The following is a 22,382-nucleotide window of genomic DNA, read 5'->3' on the forward strand; positions in this document are numbered from 1 at the left end:
CTATCCCTAACCCCCATCCTTAACCCCTGGCAGCCACTAATTTGTCCTCCATTCCTAACGCTGTGTCATTTCAAAAATTTTACATAAGTGAATTGATACAGTGTGTAACCTTTTGAGACTGGCCGTTTTACGCTCATCATAAATCACTGGAAATTCATTTAGGTTATTTAGTGCACTAATATTTCGTTCCTGTATACTGCTGTGTAGTATTCTGTAGTACGGATGTACCTTAGTTTGTTTAACTAGTCACCTATGAAAAGGTATGAATTTCAGTTTTGGGGTATAGCAGATGAAGCTGCTATGAATTCAGCTTTCATATGCAGGTTTCGGGTAAACATAAGTTTTCATGTCTCTGGGATGAAAGATGAGAAGGCCATTGCTGAGTCAAATAGTAGCTGCATGATTAGTTTCACAAGAAACTGCAAAACCATTTTCCAGGGCGGCTGCGCTGCTTGGCATCACCACCAGCAGTGTATGAGAGATCCGGTTTTAACTCATCCTCGCTGGTTGTCGGTATTGTCACTATTTTTTAGTTTAGTCATCATAATACATGTGTAGTAGCATCTCATTGTGGTTTTCATTTACATTTTCCTGATGGCTCACGATGTCGAACATATTTTCGTATGCTTATTGACCATCTGTAGCTCCTCTTGGGTGAAATGCCTTTGCATGTCTTTTGCCCGTTTTCTAATTGGAGTTTTTGGTATGTGCTGTTGAGTTTTGTGCTTTCTTTATATATTCTAGATACTAGTCCTTTGTCCAAAATGGGTTGCAAATCGTTTTTCCCAGTCTGTAGCTTGTTTTTTCATCCTTTACACATGATCTCACAGGGCAAAGGTTTTTTAAAATTTTGATGAGGTTCAGTTTGTCAATTTTCCCTTTTGTGCATCATGCTTTTGGTGTCAAGTCTAAGACCTCTTTCCATAGTTGTAGTTCCTGAAGATTTTCTCCTATTTTATAAAAGTTTATAGTTTTGCATGTTACTTTAAAATTCCATGATCCATCTTTTGTTAATTCTGTATAAGTTATGAGGTTTAGGTCATGGTTCATATTTTTGACCTACAAATGTCCAGTTGCTGTAGCGTAATTTGTTGAAAACTCTTTCTTCTATTGAATTGCCTTTGCATCTTGTCAAAAATTAGTGGCATATTTGTGTGGGTCTATTTCTGAGTTCACTGTTGTTCCATGGGTCTGTGTGTCTATCTCTCTGTCACTACCATGCTATCTTGATTACTGTATTTATATACAGGCCTTAATGATGGGTCAAAGGATTCCTCCCACTTTATTCTTCTTTGTCAGGATGATTTTAGCTCTTCTAGACACTGTGCTTTACCGTATGAAATTTAGAATAAGATTGTCTTGATGATATCTCATCTACCTTGCTGGGAAAACCTTGCTTGGATTTTGAGAGCAATTGCATTAAAGCTATGGATTGGATTTCCCTGGTGGAGCAGTGGTTAAGAATCCGCCTGCCAACGCAGGGGACACAGGTTCTTCCCTGGTCTGGGAAGATCCCACATGCCGCGCAGCAACTAAGCCCGTGCGCCACAACTACTGAGCCTGCGCTCTAGAGCCCGCGAGCTACAACTACTGAGCCCGCGTGCCACAGCTACCGAAGCCTGCGTGCCTAGAGCCCGTGCTCCGCAACAAGAGAAGCCACCGCAACGAGAAGCCCGCGCACTGGAACGAAGAGTAGGCCCCCACTCGCTGCAACTAGAGGAAGCCCGTGCACAGCAACGAAGACCCAACACAGCCAAAAATAAATAAGTAAAATAAATAAATTTATATTTTAAAAAAAGCTATAGATCAAGTTAGGGAGAATTGACATCTTTACTCTGTTGAGTGTTCCAATCCATGAACACAGTATGGCTCTCCATAAATTTAGGTCTTCTTTGATTTCTTTCATCAGCATTTTATAATTTTCAGCACAGAGATCCTGTGCATGTTTTAAGTGTACACCTAAGTATTTTATTTTCTTTGCAATGATTATAAATGGTCTTGTATTTTTAATTTCATTTTCCACATGTTCATTGTCAGTGTATAGAAATGCAGTTCATTTTTGCTGATTTTGTAGCTTTTGACTTTACTGAATTTACTTGTAAGTTCTAGCAGGTTTTTCTTAGATTCCTGGGGGGTTTTTACAGAGACAGTCATATCATCTATAAATACAGTTTTATTCCTTCCTTTCCAAAATATATGCTGTTTGTTTCTTGTTTTTGCCTTATTTTAGTGGGCAGAGCTTCCAGTACTATGTTGAATAGGAATGGTGAGAATAGACATCATTGTCTGTTCCTGATTTTAGAGGGAAAACGTTTCCTTATTAAGTATGATATTAGTCATAATTTTTTTGTAGAAACTCTTTGTCAGGTTGAGGTGATTCCCTTCTGTTCCTAACTTGCTGAGATTTTATTATGAGTGGTGTTGGATTTTGCCAAATGCTTTTTTGTGTGTCAGTTGTCACGATTATATGATATTTCTATATTAACTTATTGAAATGGAGCCTAACACCGAATGATTTTTTTGAATGTTGAACCATCTTCGCATACCTGAAAGACATCCTACTTGTTTATGGTGTGTAATTCTTTTTATACATTATTGGATGAGGTTTGTGAATACTTTATTGAGGATTTTAACATCTAACTTCATGAAAGTTGTTAGTCTGTAGTTTTATATGTTTGTAGTATTATTTTTCTGGTTTTAGTATTAGGGTAATATTGGCCTCATAAAATGAGTTGAGAAATGTTCCCACCTGTTCTACTTACTGGTGGAGATTGGGTAAAATTGGTGTTAATTCTTTAAATGTTTGGTAGAATTTTCTAGTGAAAACTTGTGGGCCTAGAGATTTCTTTTGGGGGCGTTTTCAACTACTAATGTGATTTCTTTAATAGCTATAGGGTTATTCTAATTATCAACTTCATCTTGGTTGATGTGATAGTTTGTGGTTTTCAAAGAATTAGTCCATTTCTTAGAGTTTCAGATATACAAGTTTAATGTTATTCATAATATTCCCTTTTTATCTTTTTAATGGCTGGAGGATCCATAGTGATATACCCCATTTCATTCCTGATATTGATGATTGGTTCTTCTTTCTTTCTTTTTATCAGTCTTGCTAGAGGTTATCAATTTTATTGATTGTTTTTGAAAAACCAGCATTCATTTTAAAAATCAATTTTCTCTATTTTCCTATTTTCAATTTCATTCATTTCTACTTCTTTCCTTTTGCTTCCTTTGTGTTTATTTTGCTCTTCTCTTTCTAGTTTCTTGAGGTAGGAACTTAAATTGTTATTTTTTAAAAATAAATTTATTTATTTATTTTTGGCTGTGTTGGATTGTCATTGCTGCCGGTGGCCTTTCTACAGCTGTGGCGAGCAGGGACTACTCTTCATTGCAATACATGGGCTTCTCATTGCCATGGCTTCTCTTGTTGTGGAGCATGGGCCCTAGGCACGTGGGCTTCAGTAGTTGTGGCATATGGGCTCGGTAGTTGTGGCTTGTGGGCTCTAGAGCGCAGGCTCCGTAGTTGTGGCTCACGGGCTTAGTTGCTCCGCGGTATGTGGGATCCTCCTGGACCAGGGCTCGAACCTGTGTCTCCTCCATTGGCAGGCAGATTCTTAACCACTGCGCCACCAGGGAAGCCCCAGGAACTTAGATTACTGATTGGAGATCTTCCTCTTCTCTAATGTCAGCATTTAGCACCATAAATTTTCTCACAGTACTCCTTTAGCTGTATCCAACAAAGTTTGATATGCTAGCCCAGCCTTCTTACTCGCTGTCTTCCTCCCTTTGTGAAAGAGAGAAAAGCAAGATTGCCAGCGATAATGCCTGTTAACTGCTAGGCGTCATCCTGAGAGCCCAGCATGGTTACGTCTGGAAGGCAAGGGCAGCAGCAGCCATTGCAGCTGGGGCCTGGGGCGCACACACCCGCCCAGGGCAGCTGGGGCCACGGCTCACACCCACGCCTAGACTCCAGGCCTGTGCCCCACTCCTTACTGCATCCCTCCTTCCAGGAAACGCTAGCTCAAGGCCGTCTTCCTCCGATGTATTAGGATTATCCAGAAAATCAGAACCAATAGGCTGTCTCTCTCGTGTATATCCCTATCTAGATCGACCTGTCAATCTAGAGAGAGAGAAAGGGAGATTACTTATATCTTCTTTGTTATCTAAATGATTACAGAGGTTGGCAAGTCCAAAATCTGTAGGGTGGGCCCTCAGGCTGGAGCACCAAAGCAGCTGCAGTTCAGGTCCAAAGGCCATTTTCCATGGAATTCCCTCTTCCGAAGGGGAGGTCAGGTTTTTGTTCTATTCACACCCTCCACTGATTGGATGAGGCCTCTCCGCATTAAGGGCAATCTGCTTTACTCAGAATCCACTGATTTCAGTGTTCACCTCATCTAAAACCACCCTCACAGAAACCACCAGAATGATGTTTTATCACATAGCTGAACTCATGGCCCAGCCAAATTGACACAGAATTAACATTAATTCAAATGCCTTACAGCCTGTCACCTTGATCCTAATGCATCTTCTATTTGTCCTATACTCATTTCAGCTCCAAAGCTTCCAGTGCGAAGCAGGCGTATGTTAGAGCAGAATAAGCTGGAATGTTTCTAGAGCCTCTGACTTTCTAAGGCTCCCCTGGGCATGGTGTGCCCAGTGGCCTCCCTCTGACCCTGGGTGGCACATGTCCAGAGGGTCAGGCTCCCATTTTCTTCTCTCATTCTTTCTGTCCATGTACAAGGAGTTCTCAGATTCCCTTGTTCCTGTCGAGGATCCTCAAGGTGGCCTAGATTGTATAGGACCTGGATTTAGAGGCTGCTCATCCCACTGCCCGGGCAGAATTATCTTTTAAAAATGGAATTCTGAGATCATGTGTCTAATATGTGAAAGGCTCAGGCGTCCACGTTCATCCCTAAGTCAGCTGTGACAGCGGCCATCCCTACCCAACATGTTTCCCATTTAAAAAATCTCATGCAAGTTCAAAATAGCTTTACACAATACTGGTGCTTCTCCTGGAGATGATTTTTTTCTTTTTCCTAATCCTTGACTTACTTTTTCCTGCGCTCAGTATACCTAATGAGTAATAATGACTTCAGAGAGAGTGTGCCAGAGGAAGCCACGTTGAAGGGATGCCTTAAGAGAACGGCTCTGGAGCCCTGGAACTCAGCCAGCTCTGCTGTCGGGCCAGAAATGAAGGTGTCCATCCGAAGGGCAGGTTTGCTGAAGATCTCTACAGCTGTGTTGCACCCCTGTTCATAGTCAGGGTGTCGCAGAGGTGGCTGATGGTGGAGAAGGCAGAGGGGCTGCCATACACGTGCACACACACACACACTCACACATGCACACAACCACATACACATATACACATACATACACGCATACACACATTCACACATACACTCTCACACACCACACACACACCACACACACATTCACTCACATACATGTATAAACATACATACATACATGCACACACGTCCACACATGCATATATACACATGCCACACATATATACACATGCATACACACACATATACACACACGCACACAAATATATACACACATACACATACACACAGTGCACACATATGCACACACACCACACAATACACACGTTCACACACATATATACACATACATACACACATGCACACATACACACATTCACACACACATATATACACATACGTACACACATACACACATTCACACGCTGTACACACACACATACACATACACACATTCACACACCGTCTCACACACATACACTGTACACATACACACACACCACACACACACATATACACATACACACATGCACTCACATACATATATAAACATACATACATACATGCACACACACGTCCACACATGCATATATACACATGCCACACATATATACACATGCATACACACATATACACACACGCACACAAATATATACACACAGTGCACACATGCACACACACCACACAATACACACGTTCACACACATATATACACATACATACACGCATGCACATACACACATTCACACACACATATACACATACGTACACACATACACACATTCACACGCTGTACACACACATACACATACACACATTCACACACCGTCTCACACACATACACTGTACACATACACACACACCACACACACATATATACACATACACACATGCACTCACATTCACACACACACACTGTACACACACATATACACATACACACATATACACATACATACGCACATACACACACAAGGCATATATACACATACACACTCACACATGTATACACATACACACATTCACTCACACACACACACTGTACACATACACCACACATATACACACACATTCACACATATATACACATGCACACATGCATTCACACACATACGTGCACACATACACATTCACACACACGCTGTACACACACATATACACATACACACATTCACACACCGTCTCACACACATACACTGTACACGTACACACACACCACACATGCATATATACACATACACACATGCACACACATATACACATACATACACACACACACACACACACATGTACACGTTCGCAAACCCACCCCATCCACACCCAAGCTCTATGGTGCTGTAAGAAGAATGCTTTGGGGTCTGGAACATCAGCTGCTCTAGAGGTGTTCTTCTAGAACAGATTCATTAATACTGCGATCCGTGCAGGAAGGGACTAGGGCCACTTCTCTGCCTCTGGAGCCATAAACCCGAATTGTACAAGGTTGTACAAGTGTGCATTCAACATGTGAATTTGGGCGGGGGTGTCCTGTAACAGCAACATTGATCTGCACCCCCAGGGGCCCCATGGTTTCATTTTCTTCATGGGGAAGGAACCTAGGCCATCTAGAAAGTTCTGCCGTTTTCACTCCTTCTAGGTTTGGTCTGTTGTGTCATCAGGGCCGACACCAGAAAAAGAGGGAGTGAATCATGTATGTGTGTGTATGTAGGGGACTTAGAAGACATCAAATAGCCCCAACCATGCTTTTTTCCAGCCGCAAATAAGGATAGGTCACTGCTAACTGACTCTTCTAGAGGGATTTCTTTGGTCCACAGATTAATGTTTCAACCCCTACCCGGCTCAAGACCTCCATTCCTACTATTTCTCACCCTCTTAGCATTAAATCATCCCCTGCCCCCCTACTATCTCAACCTCTTTGGGACATTCCCTTCCAAAAGGGAGGCCCCATCCCTCCATGGGAATCGGCCCATATAAGAACAAATGACCCTCATACCCAACTGGTTTAGACCATTTCTCTGCAACTTTTTTCTCAGCATCAAAGCAGCGCTCTCATCAGAAGATGTTCCTGTCGTGTGCTCGACTGTGAAAACGCTTTCAGGCCCATTTGATCTTTGTGTCTGGGGGAGGGAGAAGGAAACAAACATGCACTGAGCTTGCTGCATATTTCTGGCTTATTGTGAGTGGTTTTATATCTGTGGTTTCTTTAATCATCACATCAGCCTATGGCATGGCTGTGCATCAGGAGAAGAGATGTCATTATGACGTGTAAAGCTGCCAACCCCAGTCTCACCCCACTGAGGTGCTGCACGGAGAGAGGGTGGGGTAGAGACCGGAGAGGCCTGAACGTCAGGTTACAATGATCTACAGAGCAAAGGGCACAGAGATCTCAGGAAGAAGAAAATACTCTTGCAGCTGGGGTTAGGGGAGGTAGAATGGAGAAGTGGATAGAGAGCGAGCTGGTCCTGTGAGAGTTTTAGAAAGTTGTGTTGGGTGTGCTGGTGGACTTCCTTCCTTGTTGTGCTGTAAACAGCTCTAGTGCCGTCTCAGGAGGTGTCAGAGAGCTGGGACTGGCCTTGTCACTTTCAAGTGTTGTTCCTGTGAGAACCACTTTATAAATGAGGAAATTGGGGCTTAGAGTGATTGAGTCACAGCTCATGAGTGACAGACCCACACATTTAAACGCGGGTTTGTCCGACTGCAGTCTGGTACATAGTTGACACTCCATTGATGCTTACGTGAGTCTGTTTACTTTTTCCCATTTGGGCCCAAATAGGAAACAGAGGCACTGCTTAAATTTGACTTTCCCCTGGCCAACCAGGTTTCTAAAGTCATCAGAGGCGAGCAGGACCATCTCCTGCACTGCATTCACCCTTGCACTCGCTGTGCATATTTGCACGCAGAATTCCTTACTTCCAGGTACCTGCATAGCCCCCCTCGTCTTCTTACCTCAGTCTGCAAAGAGGACCTTCTTCAGTGTCAAGAAGGCTGTAACCCACTGACTTCATGCTGTAAAATTCCCAGCCTATTACTTCGTATCTGTTCACATTTCCAAGCATTTCCCACTTGCTTTTTATCAACAACAATGTAATAAAACTCACCTTACCGGGTTCCATCTCTAGGGAGAAGAATGGAAGCTTTGTTTTCCTCTCACAGCTTGGCCAGAAAAAACAAGTCCTAAAGCCACATTCTTTAATTTCAGTGGTTATAATTTCCACTCCTTATTGGGTTTTCAAACCAAATGGTCAGGTTAAAAAGCAAAGCAAAACTGCTTTTTATCCCTAAATCCAAATGGTGTGAATTTCATATTTAGAGCCCTTCAGGAACAAAGCCTTCCGGGATAAGTGATGAGTTCTCCCACACAAACGGATTAGGCTGGAGTCAGTGCTGTTAAATACTGCCTTCTGACACTGAGCCTCGTCTTCTGTCTCAGGCATCATGGGGAGAAAGAATGCCCAGAGATAAACCCATGCACATATGGGCACCTAATTTATGACAAAGAAGGCAAGAACATACAATGGAGAAAAGACAGCCTCTTCAATAAGTGGTGCTGGGAAAACTGGACAGCTACATGTAAAAGAATGAAATTAGAACACTTGTAACACCATACACAAAAATAAACTCCAAATGGATTTAAAGACTTAAGTGTAAGAACAGACGCTATAAAACTCTTAGAGGAAAACATAGGAAAAACACTCTTTGACATAACCCACAGCAAGATCTTTTTTGACCCACCTCCTAGAGTAACAGAAATAAAAACAAAAATAAATAAATGGGACTTAATTAAACTTGAAAGCTTTTGCACAGCAAAGGAAACCATAAACAAGACAAAAAGACAACCCTCAGAATGGTAGAAAATATTTGCAAATGAAACAACGACAAAGGATTAATCTCCAAAATATACAAACAACTCATGGAGCTCAATAACAAAAAAACAAACAATCCAGTTTAAAAATGGGTGGAAGACCTAAATAGACATTTCACCAAGGAAGACATACAGATGGTCAAGGGGCACATGAAAAGATGCTCAACATCACTAATTATTAGAGAAATGCAAATCAAAACTACAATGAGGTATCACCTCACACCGGTCAGAATGGCCATTATCAAAAAATCTAGAAACAATAAATGCTGGAAAGGTTGTGGTGAAAAGGGAACCCTCTTGCACTGTTGGTGGGAATGTAAATTGATACAACCCCTATGGAAAACAGTATGGAGGTTCCTTAAAAAACTAAAAATAGAGCTACCATATGATCCAGCAATCCCACTCCTGGCATATACCCGGAGAAAATCATAATTCAAAAAGATACATGCGGGCTTCCCTGGTGGCGCAGTGGTTGAGAGTCCGCCTGCCGATGCAGGGGACGCGGGTTCGTGCCCCGGTGTGGGAGGATCCCGCGTGCCGCGGAGCGGCTGGGCCCGTGAGCCGTGGCCGCTGGGCCTGCGCGTCCGGAGCCTGTTGCTCCGCAGCGGGAGAGGCCACAACAGTGAGAGGCCCGCGTACCGAAAAAAAAAAAAAAAAAAAAAAAAAAAAAAAAAAAAAAAAAAAAAAAAAAAAAAAAAAGATACATGCACCTCAGTGTTCATTGCAGCACTGTTTACAATAGCCAAGACATGGAAACAACCTAAATGTCCATCAACAGAGGAATGGATAAAGAAGATGTGGTAAAAAAAAAAAAAGAAAAGAAAAGAAGATGTGGTACATATATGCAGTGGAATATTGCTCAGCAATAAAAAATAACAAAATAATGCCATTTAAATCATGGACAAGCTTTAGAGTATCTGCCCCATCTACAGTCCTCTTCTATGAGTTGCTCCCATGTGGGCAGCCATGTTGGAACCATGATCACGTCACCCGGAGGCCACAGCCGATTGGACAAAGGCATATCTGTAGCTGATAGCTGATTGGTAGGCAACCACAGGGGCACCGGAGGAGAGACCAGCTGGGAACTGAGTGAATGTAATGGCAAAGGGCTTCTCAGGACTCCTTCTGTGACACAGTGACCGTCCCCCAAAAGGCCCTCCACTTCCTGCACTACTTTCCTGTCTCCGTGAGGCCTGGCTCTAAGAATATTTCTGGGGTTCCCCTGAAGCTTGCCCATGCAGTCTGTGTTCTGGCTTCCTTTATTCCAGAACTATCCTTATAATGAACGCAGCTTACCTGAGAGGCCTGAGGGCAACTCAGTTTCTTGACACCTAAGATGAACACACCTGTTGTATATCCCTGTGGGCACTTCTGCTCCCCTGCTCTTGACCCGTGGCCTTCACCTGAGTGCCACGCACAGCCCAGCTGTCAACTACACACAGTCCACGGTCACTTGAGATTCAACAGGGGACCCTGTCTTTCAAGCTCAGTAACCTTCCATCAATGCATTATGAGCTCTCTCTTCTGCCCCCTTAAAGCCCAGCCCTGGCCCAGTCCCCTCCGCAGCACTATAGCGGAGCTTGGAAAGTAGCCCAGTAGGAGTTTGTCCCATGGTGGCAGAAAGATGAAAGAAAAAATCTGACCAAATGAGTAGAGGGGTGACGGGGCAGTCCTGTGCTTCGGTGCCTTTTCTTTCACTGAAGTTCAAGGTTGTGTTGTTCCATAAATCACTTTTCCCTCTTTTGTGCTTCAGCTTCTCCATAGGAAATGGGAGCAGTGATGGCTGATGCACGCTGAGCTAATGCTTGCTGGGTACCTCCCATATCCAGGCACTGTCCTGAGCCTTGACTACACCCTGACCCTCACAAGAACCCCATGAGGTTGGCCTATAGTGGCCCCATGTAGAGATGGGGACCTTGAAGCACAGAAGGGTTAAGTAACTGTCCCCAGATTGCACAGCTGGGAAGCCACAGAGCTGAGATTTAACCCTGAAGAGCCTGACATTTATCTGCAGGGTAACTGCAGGGACAAAGCCCTTCTCATCCAGCCACATGGTTCCCAGGTTTGTTCGGGAACCAGCCCCAGGGAACTGAGGTCTCTTCAGAGGGAAGCAAGAGAGTGAGCCCTTTTCTCAAAGTTGTAAAAATGTGCTCCCAAACATATTTTCTAGTGGCTGACGTTCCATCACTTTAAAACCATTTCCCTAACATGAAAGCTTTACTTTATTCCCGAGTTTTCCATATTTCCCACGGGATCACCTTCGTGCTTGCCTCGTGGTCTGCCGGTCCCTCTCACTCCTCTGAGGTGGGTGACCCCCGATCAATCCCGTGATGGGGGTGACTTTCCCTCCAGACTCCCTGCAGCTTCGCTGGGTCACCCATGGGTGTGGTCCACCACCTCCCAAGCCTCCTACGTTTGTCCACTATCTGCAAACACAATGCTCTGTGGAGATTCAGCAGCAGCCTTTACCTCTCAGAGATGTTTACCAGCAAGAGTACAGGCGCCTGGCTAAGTGCGATTTTCCAATAAACAAACGGTGATTTTTAGTATAAGTATGTCCCAACTATTACATAGGCTATGCTTACACTCAAATGTCTCCTCGTTTATCTGAAACGCACATTTAACTGGGCACCCTGTGTTTTCATTTGCTCAGTCGGGCAACCCTCTCTCAGAGGGCTTTCTTCTCCCTGCAGTTTTAAGCAGCTGAACACTTTGTTTCATTTTTGTGGCAAGCAGGATGTGACTGACTTTCCCTCTGCTGAGAGCAGAGCAGTGGGGAGCTGGAGCATTTCAAGAATTAAAAGGAATCATTGCTTGAGTCTCTTTACCCTGAACTTCCTCGGCCTCAGAATTGCTGCTATTCCTTCCCTCGCTCTGGCCTGGCTCTGAGCTCAGATGGGTGGGAGCTTGTAGGGTTGGGAGCTTGTGTTTGCTTCCATCAGGGGTCGTTCGTTAAATTCTCCCAGGTACAGCTGTCTCCCAGGTCAGAGGGAAGGTGGATGAGGAGAAACGCATTATCCCACCGCCCCTGCTACCCCGTCCGGTGGCTCCTAGACTGGAGTCACAGGCCCTGCTGGTGAAGGTCAGCCAGGACGGGCGATCCTTTTGAAATCAAGGGAACAGCAGGCCTTGAAGAATGGAGGCGTTAGCATAAGTGAGGGAGGGAGGAGAGAGCACAGTGAGGCCCACTTGGTAGCCTGTCAGGTTCATTGGAAGCACAGAAGTGCCCAGAGCCCCCCGACCCACCTGGCTTCGTGTGTGAGCAGCGTCTGTATGATCATGATACCTGAATATCCACTGTATCCATTCCCCTCAACACGTCTCTGTTGAGCATCTACTTTGTGCCAAGTACACTACTGGGCTCATATTATAAAGACAAGAAAGATTCAGACACTGCCTTCAAAGGACCCACGTCTTCTTGCGAGGGACACGTGAAGAGGACATTTCAGCCCCACAAGGTGGGTGCTTTGAGAGTGATATGCCCAGGGCACCGTGGGCCAGGCAGCGGGTCGGGGACACACATCTGGGCTGTCCTGCCTGCCTCACGGGGTGAGACCTCCCCCGACACAGACCCCAGGAAGCAGCCAATACCTGACATTTCAAACCATGAGATTGAGGGGAAATACTCTTTTTTAAAAGCCTCCATTTTCAGGAAATATCTTAGCCCAGTCTATCCAGGGGAACCTTCTGCCCTTGGAAATCCAACACAGGAAGCTGTTGGTTCCAATGCTCATTACACACAAGCACCTACCACTTCCCTGGGCTCCCTTCCCATGTCTGGCCCTCCTCTTCACCAGAAAACTCATCTGCTTGAGCTAATTTGGGCTAATTACTGAGCAATAAAGGGTCTGATTTTTACATATTGGCTCCACTCAGAGCTGCCAAGAACATTCAAAGTGGGGCTGGGTGGGAGAGAGAAACATGTTTTTTCGTTATTTTACCTACAAGATTCATTTGAAGGGGGGGAAATCGGCCCGTTCGCTAACTAGCTGGTTGTATGAAAACAGATTCCTCATTAATTTTAAGTGTGTCAACTGGAGAAGGCGATTAAAGTGAGAATGACTAATGAGTGGGGTTCCTGGGAACAGACGAAAGCACACACAGGGAATGGGACGGGGCCCGGCAGGGCCTTTGGATAAGCAGAGCTGCCCTCACCAGCTCTGCACGGGGTGCGGGCTCTGGAGGGCCACGGAACAGCGGCACCATGGCTTCTCCCTCCCACGGTGGGGTCTAGGGCTGCTGATCAGTAGGCAATTACTATGCAGTGACTAGGACTGTGCTCCCATGACGTAGGAGCAGGAGAGGAAACACTGCAGGCCCTTGGCGTCCACCTAAGTGGGCTTGGGAGCCTGAGCCACTTGGGGATTACATATGGCCATCCATAGGCAAGTTGCAAAGCTGTTGGCCTGTATTAACTCATTTGTCTTCCCGCCACTCTGTGAAGTAGGCAGGTCTACGGTGTGTTCAGGAGAGGAGTGCTGCGCTTAGACGACTAGCCCCTGGTACAATCCTCAGATTGCTGTATGGATTCCAGAGAAATCCTTGGCCCTTATTATAGGGGCAAGAAGGGTGTGAGGAGGGCATATCAGCAGGAGAGGGAGCCAGTGTCAAAGGAGAGCTGGGCTACTGCCTATTATCTGGTCCCTTTGTGGGAAGGCCTCCAACCTACCCCAGAGTTTCTATGGGGTCTTTTATAGCATGTTCTCTCTTCACTCAGCCTTCTCTTTGTGGACCCAGTCCTTCCCACTCTTGGTCCAGACGATTCAGTCAGGAGTGGGCATGTGACCCAGACCAGACCAATCAGAAGAGTCCATTCTCCTGGGCATGTGACTTAGCTGGACCAATCAGAATCAATCTAGGACTTTTCTGGAGGTATTGGAAGAGAGAGATGCTTTTTATGGGGTTGCTAACCTGCTGGCATGTAAGTTACTTTGCCATCACTGAGGAAGATTCTGTCTGGGAATAAAACCAATGCAAAAGAAGGCAGAGCTAAAATGAAGAGAAATGGAATCCTGGCAACATGGTTTTAGTTCCTGGGTCAAGCTGTGTCTGAATCCCTTGGATTTTCAGTTACCTGAGCCAATGCCACCTTTTTCCTTAATAAGCTTTCTGTAATTTACAACCAATAGACTTCTGTCCAATAATCTCAAGATATAACCTTGGACAAGTTACATTTCTGAGATTCAATTTCCTCATGGGTAAAATAGGGATAATAATGCCCCATCTATAGTTATTGAGGAGACCTGGCCGTACAACTAAAGGTGTAATATTTCCTTGGCCACATTAACCATTTTTGCCCTAGTTTCCCCTTGTGAAATAGGGCTCAACCCCCTAGGAGTGGGAACAGTTTGGGTAATGGGTATGCAAAGGAATCTGTACACTTATATAGGAATATTTTCCCCCAAGGATAATTGCACTTTTAAAAAACTTTCGATTTTGAGATGATTGTAGATTCCCATGAGTTGATAAGAAGCAATACAGGGAGATTCCATACCCCCTTCACCCAGTTTCCCCCAATGGTAACATCTTACATAACCGTAGTGTAATATCACAATGAGAACACTGACATTGATGCAATGCATGGAACTTACGCAAATTTCACCACCTCTACATGCAGTTTTGTGCGTGTGTGTGTGTACTTAGTACTAGGCGATGTGTAGATTTGCTGACCACCCTCACAGTCAGAATACATAACAGTTCATCACAAGGATCCCTCGTGCTATCCTTTTTTACCCACCGTCACCTCTCCTTCTGCCCAACTCCTGGCAGCCACTGCTCTGTTCCATCCCTGTAATTTAATAATTTCAAGAATATTATATAAATGGAATCATATGGTATGTAACCTTTGAGACGAGCTCCTTCCACTCAGCATAACTTTGCTGAGATCCATCCAACTTGTGTGTGTCAATAGTTTCTTCCTTTTTATTGCTGGGTAGTATTCCATGGTAGGGAAGGATAACAGCTTCCTTAACCATTCACGTACTGAAGGACATCTGGGTTTTTCCCAGTTTTTTGCCCTTAACAAATAAAGCTGCCACGAACATTTGTGTGCAAGTTTTTGTGAACGTAAGTTTTCATTTCTCTGGGATAAATGCCCAAGAGTATAACTGCTGGATAGTACGTTAGGTCCATTTTCACTTTTAAAAGAAATTGCCAGATTATTTTCCAGAATGGCTGAATCGCTTTACATTCCCACCAGCAAGGTATGAGATCCAATTTCTCTGCATTTTCACCAGCATTTGGTGTTATTACTATATTTTATTTTAGCCATTCCGGCAGGCGTGTGATGATATCTCATTGTTGTTTTTATTTTATTTATTTATTTATTTTTTTCGGCACGTGGGCCTCTCACTGCTGTGGCCTCTCCCGTTGCAGAGCACAGGCTCTTGATGCACAGGCTCAGCGGCCACGGCTCACAGGCCCAGCTGCTCCGCGGCATGTGGGATCTTCCCGGACCGGGGCATGAACCCGCGTCCCCTGCATCGGCAGGCGGACTCTCAACCACTGCGCCACCAGGGAAGCCCTCATTGTTGTTTTAATTGGCATTTTTCTAACAGCTAATGATGTTGGGTATTTTTTCATGTGCTTATTTGCCATCTGTATATTCTCTTCAGTGACATGTCTGTGCACCTCTTTTGCCATTTTTGTCCACTTTCTAATTGGATTTTTGAGTTTTGAGACTTGTTATAGATATTAGATACTCATCTTTAGTCAAATTTGTGATTTGTGAACCTTTTATCCCAGCCTGTAGCTTGTTTTTTCACCCTTTAAACATGAGCTCTCACAGAGCAAAGGTTTCTTAATTTTGATGAGGTCCAATTTGTCAGTTTTCCCTCTTGTGCCTCATGCTTTTAGTGTCGGTCTAAGACCTCTTTGCATAGTTCTAGTTCCTGAAGATTTTCTCCTATTTTATAAAAGTTTATAGTTTTGCATGTTACTTTGCAAACGGATTCCATGATCCGTTTTGTGTTAATTCTGTATAAGGTATGAGGTTTAGGTTGTGGTTCATATTTTTGACCTACAAATGTCCAGTTGCTGTAGCGTAATTTGTTGAAAACTCTCTCTTCTATTGAATTGCCTTTGCATCTTGTCAAAAATTAGTGGCATATTTGTGTGGGTCTATTTCTGAGTTCACTGTTGTTCCATGGGTCCGTGTGTCTATCTCTCTGTCACTACCATGCTATCTTGATTACTGTATTTATATACAGGCCTTAATGATGGGTCAAAGGATTCCTCCCACTTTATTCTTCTTTGTCAGGATGATTTTAGCTCTTCTAGACACTGTGCTTTACCGTATGAAATTTAGAATAAGATTGTCTTGATGATATCTCATCTACCTTGCTGGGAAAACCTTGCTTGGATTTTGAGAGCAATTGCATTAAAGCTATAGATCAAGTTAGGGAGAATTGACATCTTTACTCTGTTGAGTGTTCCAATACATGAACACCGTATGGCTCTCCGTAAATTTAGGTCTTCTTTGATTTCTTTCACCAGTATCTTGTAATTTGTAGCATAATGATCCTAGACATGTTTTCTTAGGTTTATTACTAAGTATTTCATTTTCTTCAAAGCAACTATAAATTCTGTTGCATTCTTTATTTTGGCTTCCACTTGTTTGTTGTCAGTATATAGAAACACAACTGATGTGTGTGTGTGTGTGTGTGTGTTGATCTTGTATCCTGCAACCTTACTGAGCCCATTTCTTAGTTCTAGGAAATTTTTTTGTAAATTCCTTGGAATTTTCAAAGTAGACATAGTCCATGTTTTCTGCCAGTAATGATAGTTTTATTTCTTCCTTTCTACTCCGAATGCCTTTTATTTCTTTTTCTTGCCTTATTGCAGTGGGTAGGACTTCCAGCACTGTGTTGAGTGAGAGTGGTGAGAGCAAACGTCCATGCCTTATTCCTGATCTTAGAGAGAAAGCATTCAGTCTTTCACCATTAAGTATGACGTAAGCTCTAGGTTTTTCGTAGATGCTCTTTATGAGGTTGAGGAGGTTGCCCTCTATTCTGAATGTACTGAGAGTTTTTATCATGAATAAGTGTTGAAGTTCATCTAATGCTTTTCTGTGTCAGTTGGTATGATCCTATTTTTCTTCTTTAGCCTGTTGATATGATGGGCTACATTGATTGATGATCAAATATTGAACCAGCCTTGCATATGTGGAATAAAGCCCTTGTGGTCATGGGATTTATACATAAGCAGATATACACACACACACATTGGTTCTGTTTCTCTGGAGAGCTCTTAACTAATCCACCAGGTGATCTCTGTTTCATCTCCTAACAGTCTCTGAGCCACAGGGGTCTCTTCACCTTAGGCTCCAAAGGGCCATGAAAAGGGGGTTCTGGTACCTGAACCCTGGCCTCCCCTGGCACAGCTTCGTGTTCTTTCCCCTGAAATGAGCCTCCAAAAAATTCTTATTTTGCAAGCAGCTGCTCCCTTGGAAATGAAGGTTCTGTCGTTGTAAAGCAGAAGCGCTCGCCTTCAACGAGAAGCGGCGTATCAGTAAGGCCAGGGTCTCCTCACTCTATAAAGTGCCAAAGGCAAGACGCATGATGCTCTAGAAACGTCTTTGTCTCATTTTAGAACAGCGGAAGGAGCATGGGAAACATTTCGGGGGAATGTGTTGGTCTAGTGCCCCGGGCTGATAGGGAGGGTCCCTGGAGGGAGTGAGAGTGTGCCCTTGATGTCTTTGGGCTCAGCGTGGGCACAGCGTGGGGCACAGAGGCCCAGGCTGCTGTGCTGAGCTCAGGAGCCCTCTTAACAGGTACTCTGGACGGCGATGTGGATTAAGTTTGACAAAAGCTTGTCTGCAGAAATGACAGTGAGCCCTCACGTACAGCATTTCCAGAGGAGCCAGACTTAGGTTTAAGCTGAAAAACAAAGACCCTGGGTTTTCGTAATTATCCTACGGATACTTCAGGAACAGACTGATCACGGCATGCTAGGCAGTGAAACCCGTCTTCTCCAGCTCAGTTGTCTGCATGAGTAGCCTTTTTGGTCCCCTGAAAAAAAAAAGAATTTCTTAGCGCCAGCTCAAAACCACTAAGAAAATGACACATTTACGGGGGTAGTTGGGGGAGGGGATTTTCCTTCCTGTCCTAAGGGAATTTCTTAGAATCACAGAATCCCAAATTTGGAAGTTAAAGACCACCTAGTCTAGTGGTTCTAGACTCTGGCTGTGCATGAGAATCATCTGGGGAAACTTCTGAAAAACATCAATGCCTGCCTCCCACCCCGAGAGATTCTGAGTTTAAATGACCACAGCTGGGGCCTGAGCTTCCATGTGTTTGAGAAGCTCCCCCGGTGATGCCAATGGGCAGTCAGGGTCGACGATCCCTGATGGAGTCCGGTCTCTGAGCCATGCCTCAGCCTTAAACGATACAGGACACAGGATTTCCGAGCTTTTTGCCCAGCATATAAAGATGCCTTCTGTCCCAGGAAACTCACTACCCCCCGAGGTAGCCCCGTTCTATTTTTCGTTGCCTCTTATAAGTACCTTCTGTGTGTTGAGATATTCTCTGTCCCGGGAGCCTTCTGTTCTCTTCTCCCCTCTGGCATCCTGCGGAACAACCCCGCTCCTTCTTCCTCAGTCCAGCTCCTCAGCTACTAAAACACTGTGTTTCCAGAACCTTCTCTCCACTGCAGTCCTCAGATGACGTATGGATTCAAGGCCCTGGTGGACTTCAGTTTGTCAATATAGCCTCCTCCTAGGTCTTCTCTTGGGAAAGATGTACTGGGAAGCTCAGAACTTGAAGCCAGAGGTCCTCGCTGGCCCAAGCCCTGACCCTGCCACCCACCATCTGTGTCCTTGGGCAAAGCAAGCACTCCCCTGAGCCTCCATGTCGTCATCTGTAGAAGGAAAGGAAGTGACTGAAGTCAATGGCTCCTCGGCTAATACTGTGAATTTCTAACAGCTGCCTGTGGTCAGCGCTTGGGGTTGGAAAATAAAGCTAATAAATAATAATGTCATCTTCTTTGTACGTCATGCTTTGTATTTTTCACATTTTCTCACTCTGTACTCTCACCTGCCCTAAGAAGTGGGTTCAGTGTGACTGTCCCCAGTGCAGACCTAGGGAGCTTACGTGACCTGCTTTAGGTCACCCAGGTAAACGTGGGCACAAAAGGGTGATGTTATCAGTCCTTACCATTAGTTCTTTGTTCTTAATTTAACACCTAAATAAATCACACCGTTCCTAAAAGAACTGGTTGTATCTTTTATGCCTCTAAGACCCAGGAGAACGCTGAGGTCATGGGCCCACATAAATATTAGTTGAATTAACCAGTTCTTGCTATAAGACTTGGATGCCTTGCGCTGTAAGGGACCCCAAGTGGCCACAAGGTGATCTGCCGCCAGGGTGAAGGCAAGCTCCATCTCCCCACGGGAGGGGGTTTCGGGCCCAACTGCCTATGAATCACTCAGGGAGCTTTCAAAAATACCAATGCCTGGTCCCCTACAGATCAACTAAATGGGAATCCCTGTGGGCGGGGCCAGGCATTTGCACATCCTTAAAGCACATCAGATGATTTTAATGTGAAGTTAGGGTTAAGGCGGTCAGGGCTAAAGCTGTGGTTCTCAGCATGCTGGGGCCTCAGAATCACCCGGAAGGGCTTGTTAAAACTCAGATCACTGGGTACCACACACAGTTTCTGGTTCAGTAGGTCTGGGATGAAGCCTGAGAATTTGCTTTTCTAACGAGTTCCCGGATGATGCTGGTACCTCTGGTCCCAAGGCCACGCTGATAATAGATGATAATATCTAGACCCTCAGAATTTAAGAAAAGCAAAACTCAAGGAACATTGATATCTTCTCCCACCTCCCCCTCTGCTCCATCTTCCTACGGCCCCCAGTAGCCATCTGAGGAGATGCCTTGAGCATGGATTGGAACGATGAGGGCTACCCAGAAGCTAGAGTCCCTGCCGGGCACCCGCCAGCAAGCTGCACTCACCGCTGGCACCGGCAGCCTCATTCCTGCACCAGTTTGGTCGCTGATTCAGCAAAGATTCATCGAGAGCTTCCTCTGCCCCAGGCGCTGGTCTAACTCTGGAGCGTGTAGTACACAGGACAGGCAAGACTTTGCCTCCAAAGGGAACAGAAGGAAACAAAATCGTTTTAGCTGGTGATTTTGAAGGCTTTATGAAGCAGATTGGAAATGTCAACGTTACGGTGATTAACTTCAGGGAACAATTTAAATTGGGAGGTCAGGAAAGGGCTTTCTGAAGAGGTAACAGCTGAACAGCAAAGGGAATCAGTTGTTTGAAGAACTGGGGGAAGAGAGGTGTAGAGGAAACAGCCGGTGCCGAGGCTAGCAGCGGGAGTAAGCCTGGGGTCTCCCAGGAAAGCAAGGCTGCCGACGTGGCTAGTGACGGTGACAGCAGACGACGGAGAAGCGGGAAGTGGCCAGATCATAGGGCCATGTGGGCCCAGGGTGTGAATTGTATCGTCGGTGTAACAGGAGGCCGGGAGCGGACAAGAGCATGGTGTGATATGGCCAGGTGGCTGGGTAAGGAGCCGACCGTGACGCCAAAGCAGAGGCCCCCGGAGCTGTGGATAATGAAGGCGCTTGCGGACCTGGGCAGAGCTCGGGCCCCCCTGCAGATGCACCTGTGTCTTCGCGGGCCTGCTGCCAGGTCCCTCTCCCGTCTCTGTTCACAAAAGCATCTTTGCAGCCCCCTGGGGAAATGTCACTTCCTTTTTTGCAGTTCTGAAACAAGCTTGTTTGCCACTCAGCAGCTCTCTGATTTATGAACTTCCCAGCTCCGCATCTTGGCACACTTTGAGATTGTAGAGGATGCTTTTAATGAGGTCAGGAGGGGAGGGGGCCCCGGGATGGAGTCTGGTGACGGGACTCCTATCCCTGACGCATCCCAAGTCCCTGACCCAAAAATGCCAACCCCGTCGTTGACGCGGGCCCAGACTCCCACCACCACCACCCCCCCCAGACAGAGCTGTGCCCACAGTGGAGCCCAGAGGTGTACAGAGGCGGGGGTAAGGTCCTGCCGCTACTCTCTCAGGCCAGAGAGTCTTCGGAAAATTGCTTAAACCCTGAATCTCAGCTTCCTCTCCTAGGATGGGGGTCTTTGAGAGGAATAATTCCGTTAGTGCATGTGGGGCATGGCACGGAAGCAGCTCTGGGTAGATTATGACTGGGTTTTTTCTCAGCAGCTCTACTCGGTGTGGTCAGACGCAAGTCACAAATCAATTGTAGGATTATATCTCAGGGTACTTCTGCATCCCCTCCTTCCCCAGCTGCCCCTCACGGAAGCATGTAATAAAGGTAGTAATTATTACTAGTATAAGATCAGCCAACCATGACCTCCCCTTTCATGCTCTAAGCACTTTGTACACCTCGTATCATTTCATCTTCACACCATGTCATTGAATCTTTGCAAAAGTGTATCAATCTCATTCTGTCAGCAAGGGAACGGAGGGCTAGAGACAATGAGTAACTTGTCCAGGGTCACCTAGCTAATATGTGGCTTGAGTCTGAGGCCATCAGTTGTGACCCTGAGCAGGACATGTAAGTTCTCGTAGCCCCAGGCTCCTCATGCAAACTTTGTAGTGGTGTTGTTTGCACTAAATGGTGCAGCGCACGCTCCTGCTGTGGGCAGGCAGAAGGTGTGACTATTCCTGGCCTTACTTGTACGAGCAGCTCCACTTCTAGGCATCAGATACCCCTTTGCCTTGATCAGCTCGGCAGACATGCATTGCCAGGGCCTGTGCTAAATGCAGACAGAAGTCAGGGTGCTTATGTGTCATGAATCCAACAGTTCATGTCAGTGGGAGAAACTGGAGCCAATGCTGAGTGGAGAGAACTTGCTAGAAAGGCTCCTATAGGCCCAGCTCCCTGGCTGTTGGTCTGATTTGTCTAAAACCCCCAGGTCTGACTTTTCTACCCGAGGCTCTTTAAGGCAATGGCTTCTCACCTTTTGGGGGATTATGTGTCCCTAAGGACTGTCTCCCCAGAACGATGCGCGAACACGAACAGTTTCAGGGCTTAGTCACCCCAAAGCTTCCCCATAGCCCAGGCTGACGTGGGGTTTTAGAGGGAAGGAAGGGAACTTTGACCCCATGACAGGGCTCAGGGGAGGGCTGCCCCAGCCCCTTTCATTTGAGGACCTGCCCTCCCAGAATGGGATTCATGCGAGGCACGCATGTCTCAAAGGCATCCTTCCTCTAATTTTACTTTTTTAAGGGGGGTGTGTTAGCTTTGCAGGACACCATTTCACATTCA

The 22,382-nt window shown here is 45.4% G+C and overlaps 2 protein-coding genes across 2 annotated transcripts in view; both read left to right on the forward strand.

Annotated features, from left to right (window-relative positions):
* The window catches only part of PDCL3 (phosducin like 3), a 122,411-nt gene that overhangs the window by 48,279 nt on the left and 51,750 nt on the right, over window positions 1-22,382 (forward strand). The window lies entirely within an intron of this gene.
* On the forward strand, window positions 5,618-11,955 carry LOC116764200 (histidine-rich glycoprotein-like). Its single transcript, XM_032652564.1, has 2 exons — window positions 5,618-9,589; window positions 9,849-11,955. The coding sequence occupies exon 1, from the start codon at window positions 5,644-5,646 to the stop codon at window positions 6,676-6,678; it is 1,035 nt and encodes a 344-aa protein (XP_032508455.1). The 5' UTR covers window positions 5,618-5,643; the 3' UTR covers window positions 6,679-9,589; window positions 9,849-11,955.

The sequence above is a fragment of the Phocoena sinus genome, chromosome 13, assembly GCF_008692025.1.
Source record: "Phocoena sinus isolate mPhoSin1 chromosome 13, mPhoSin1.pri, whole genome shotgun sequence".
Taxonomy (NCBI): Eukaryota; Metazoa; Chordata; class Mammalia; order Artiodactyla; family Phocoenidae; genus Phocoena; species Phocoena sinus.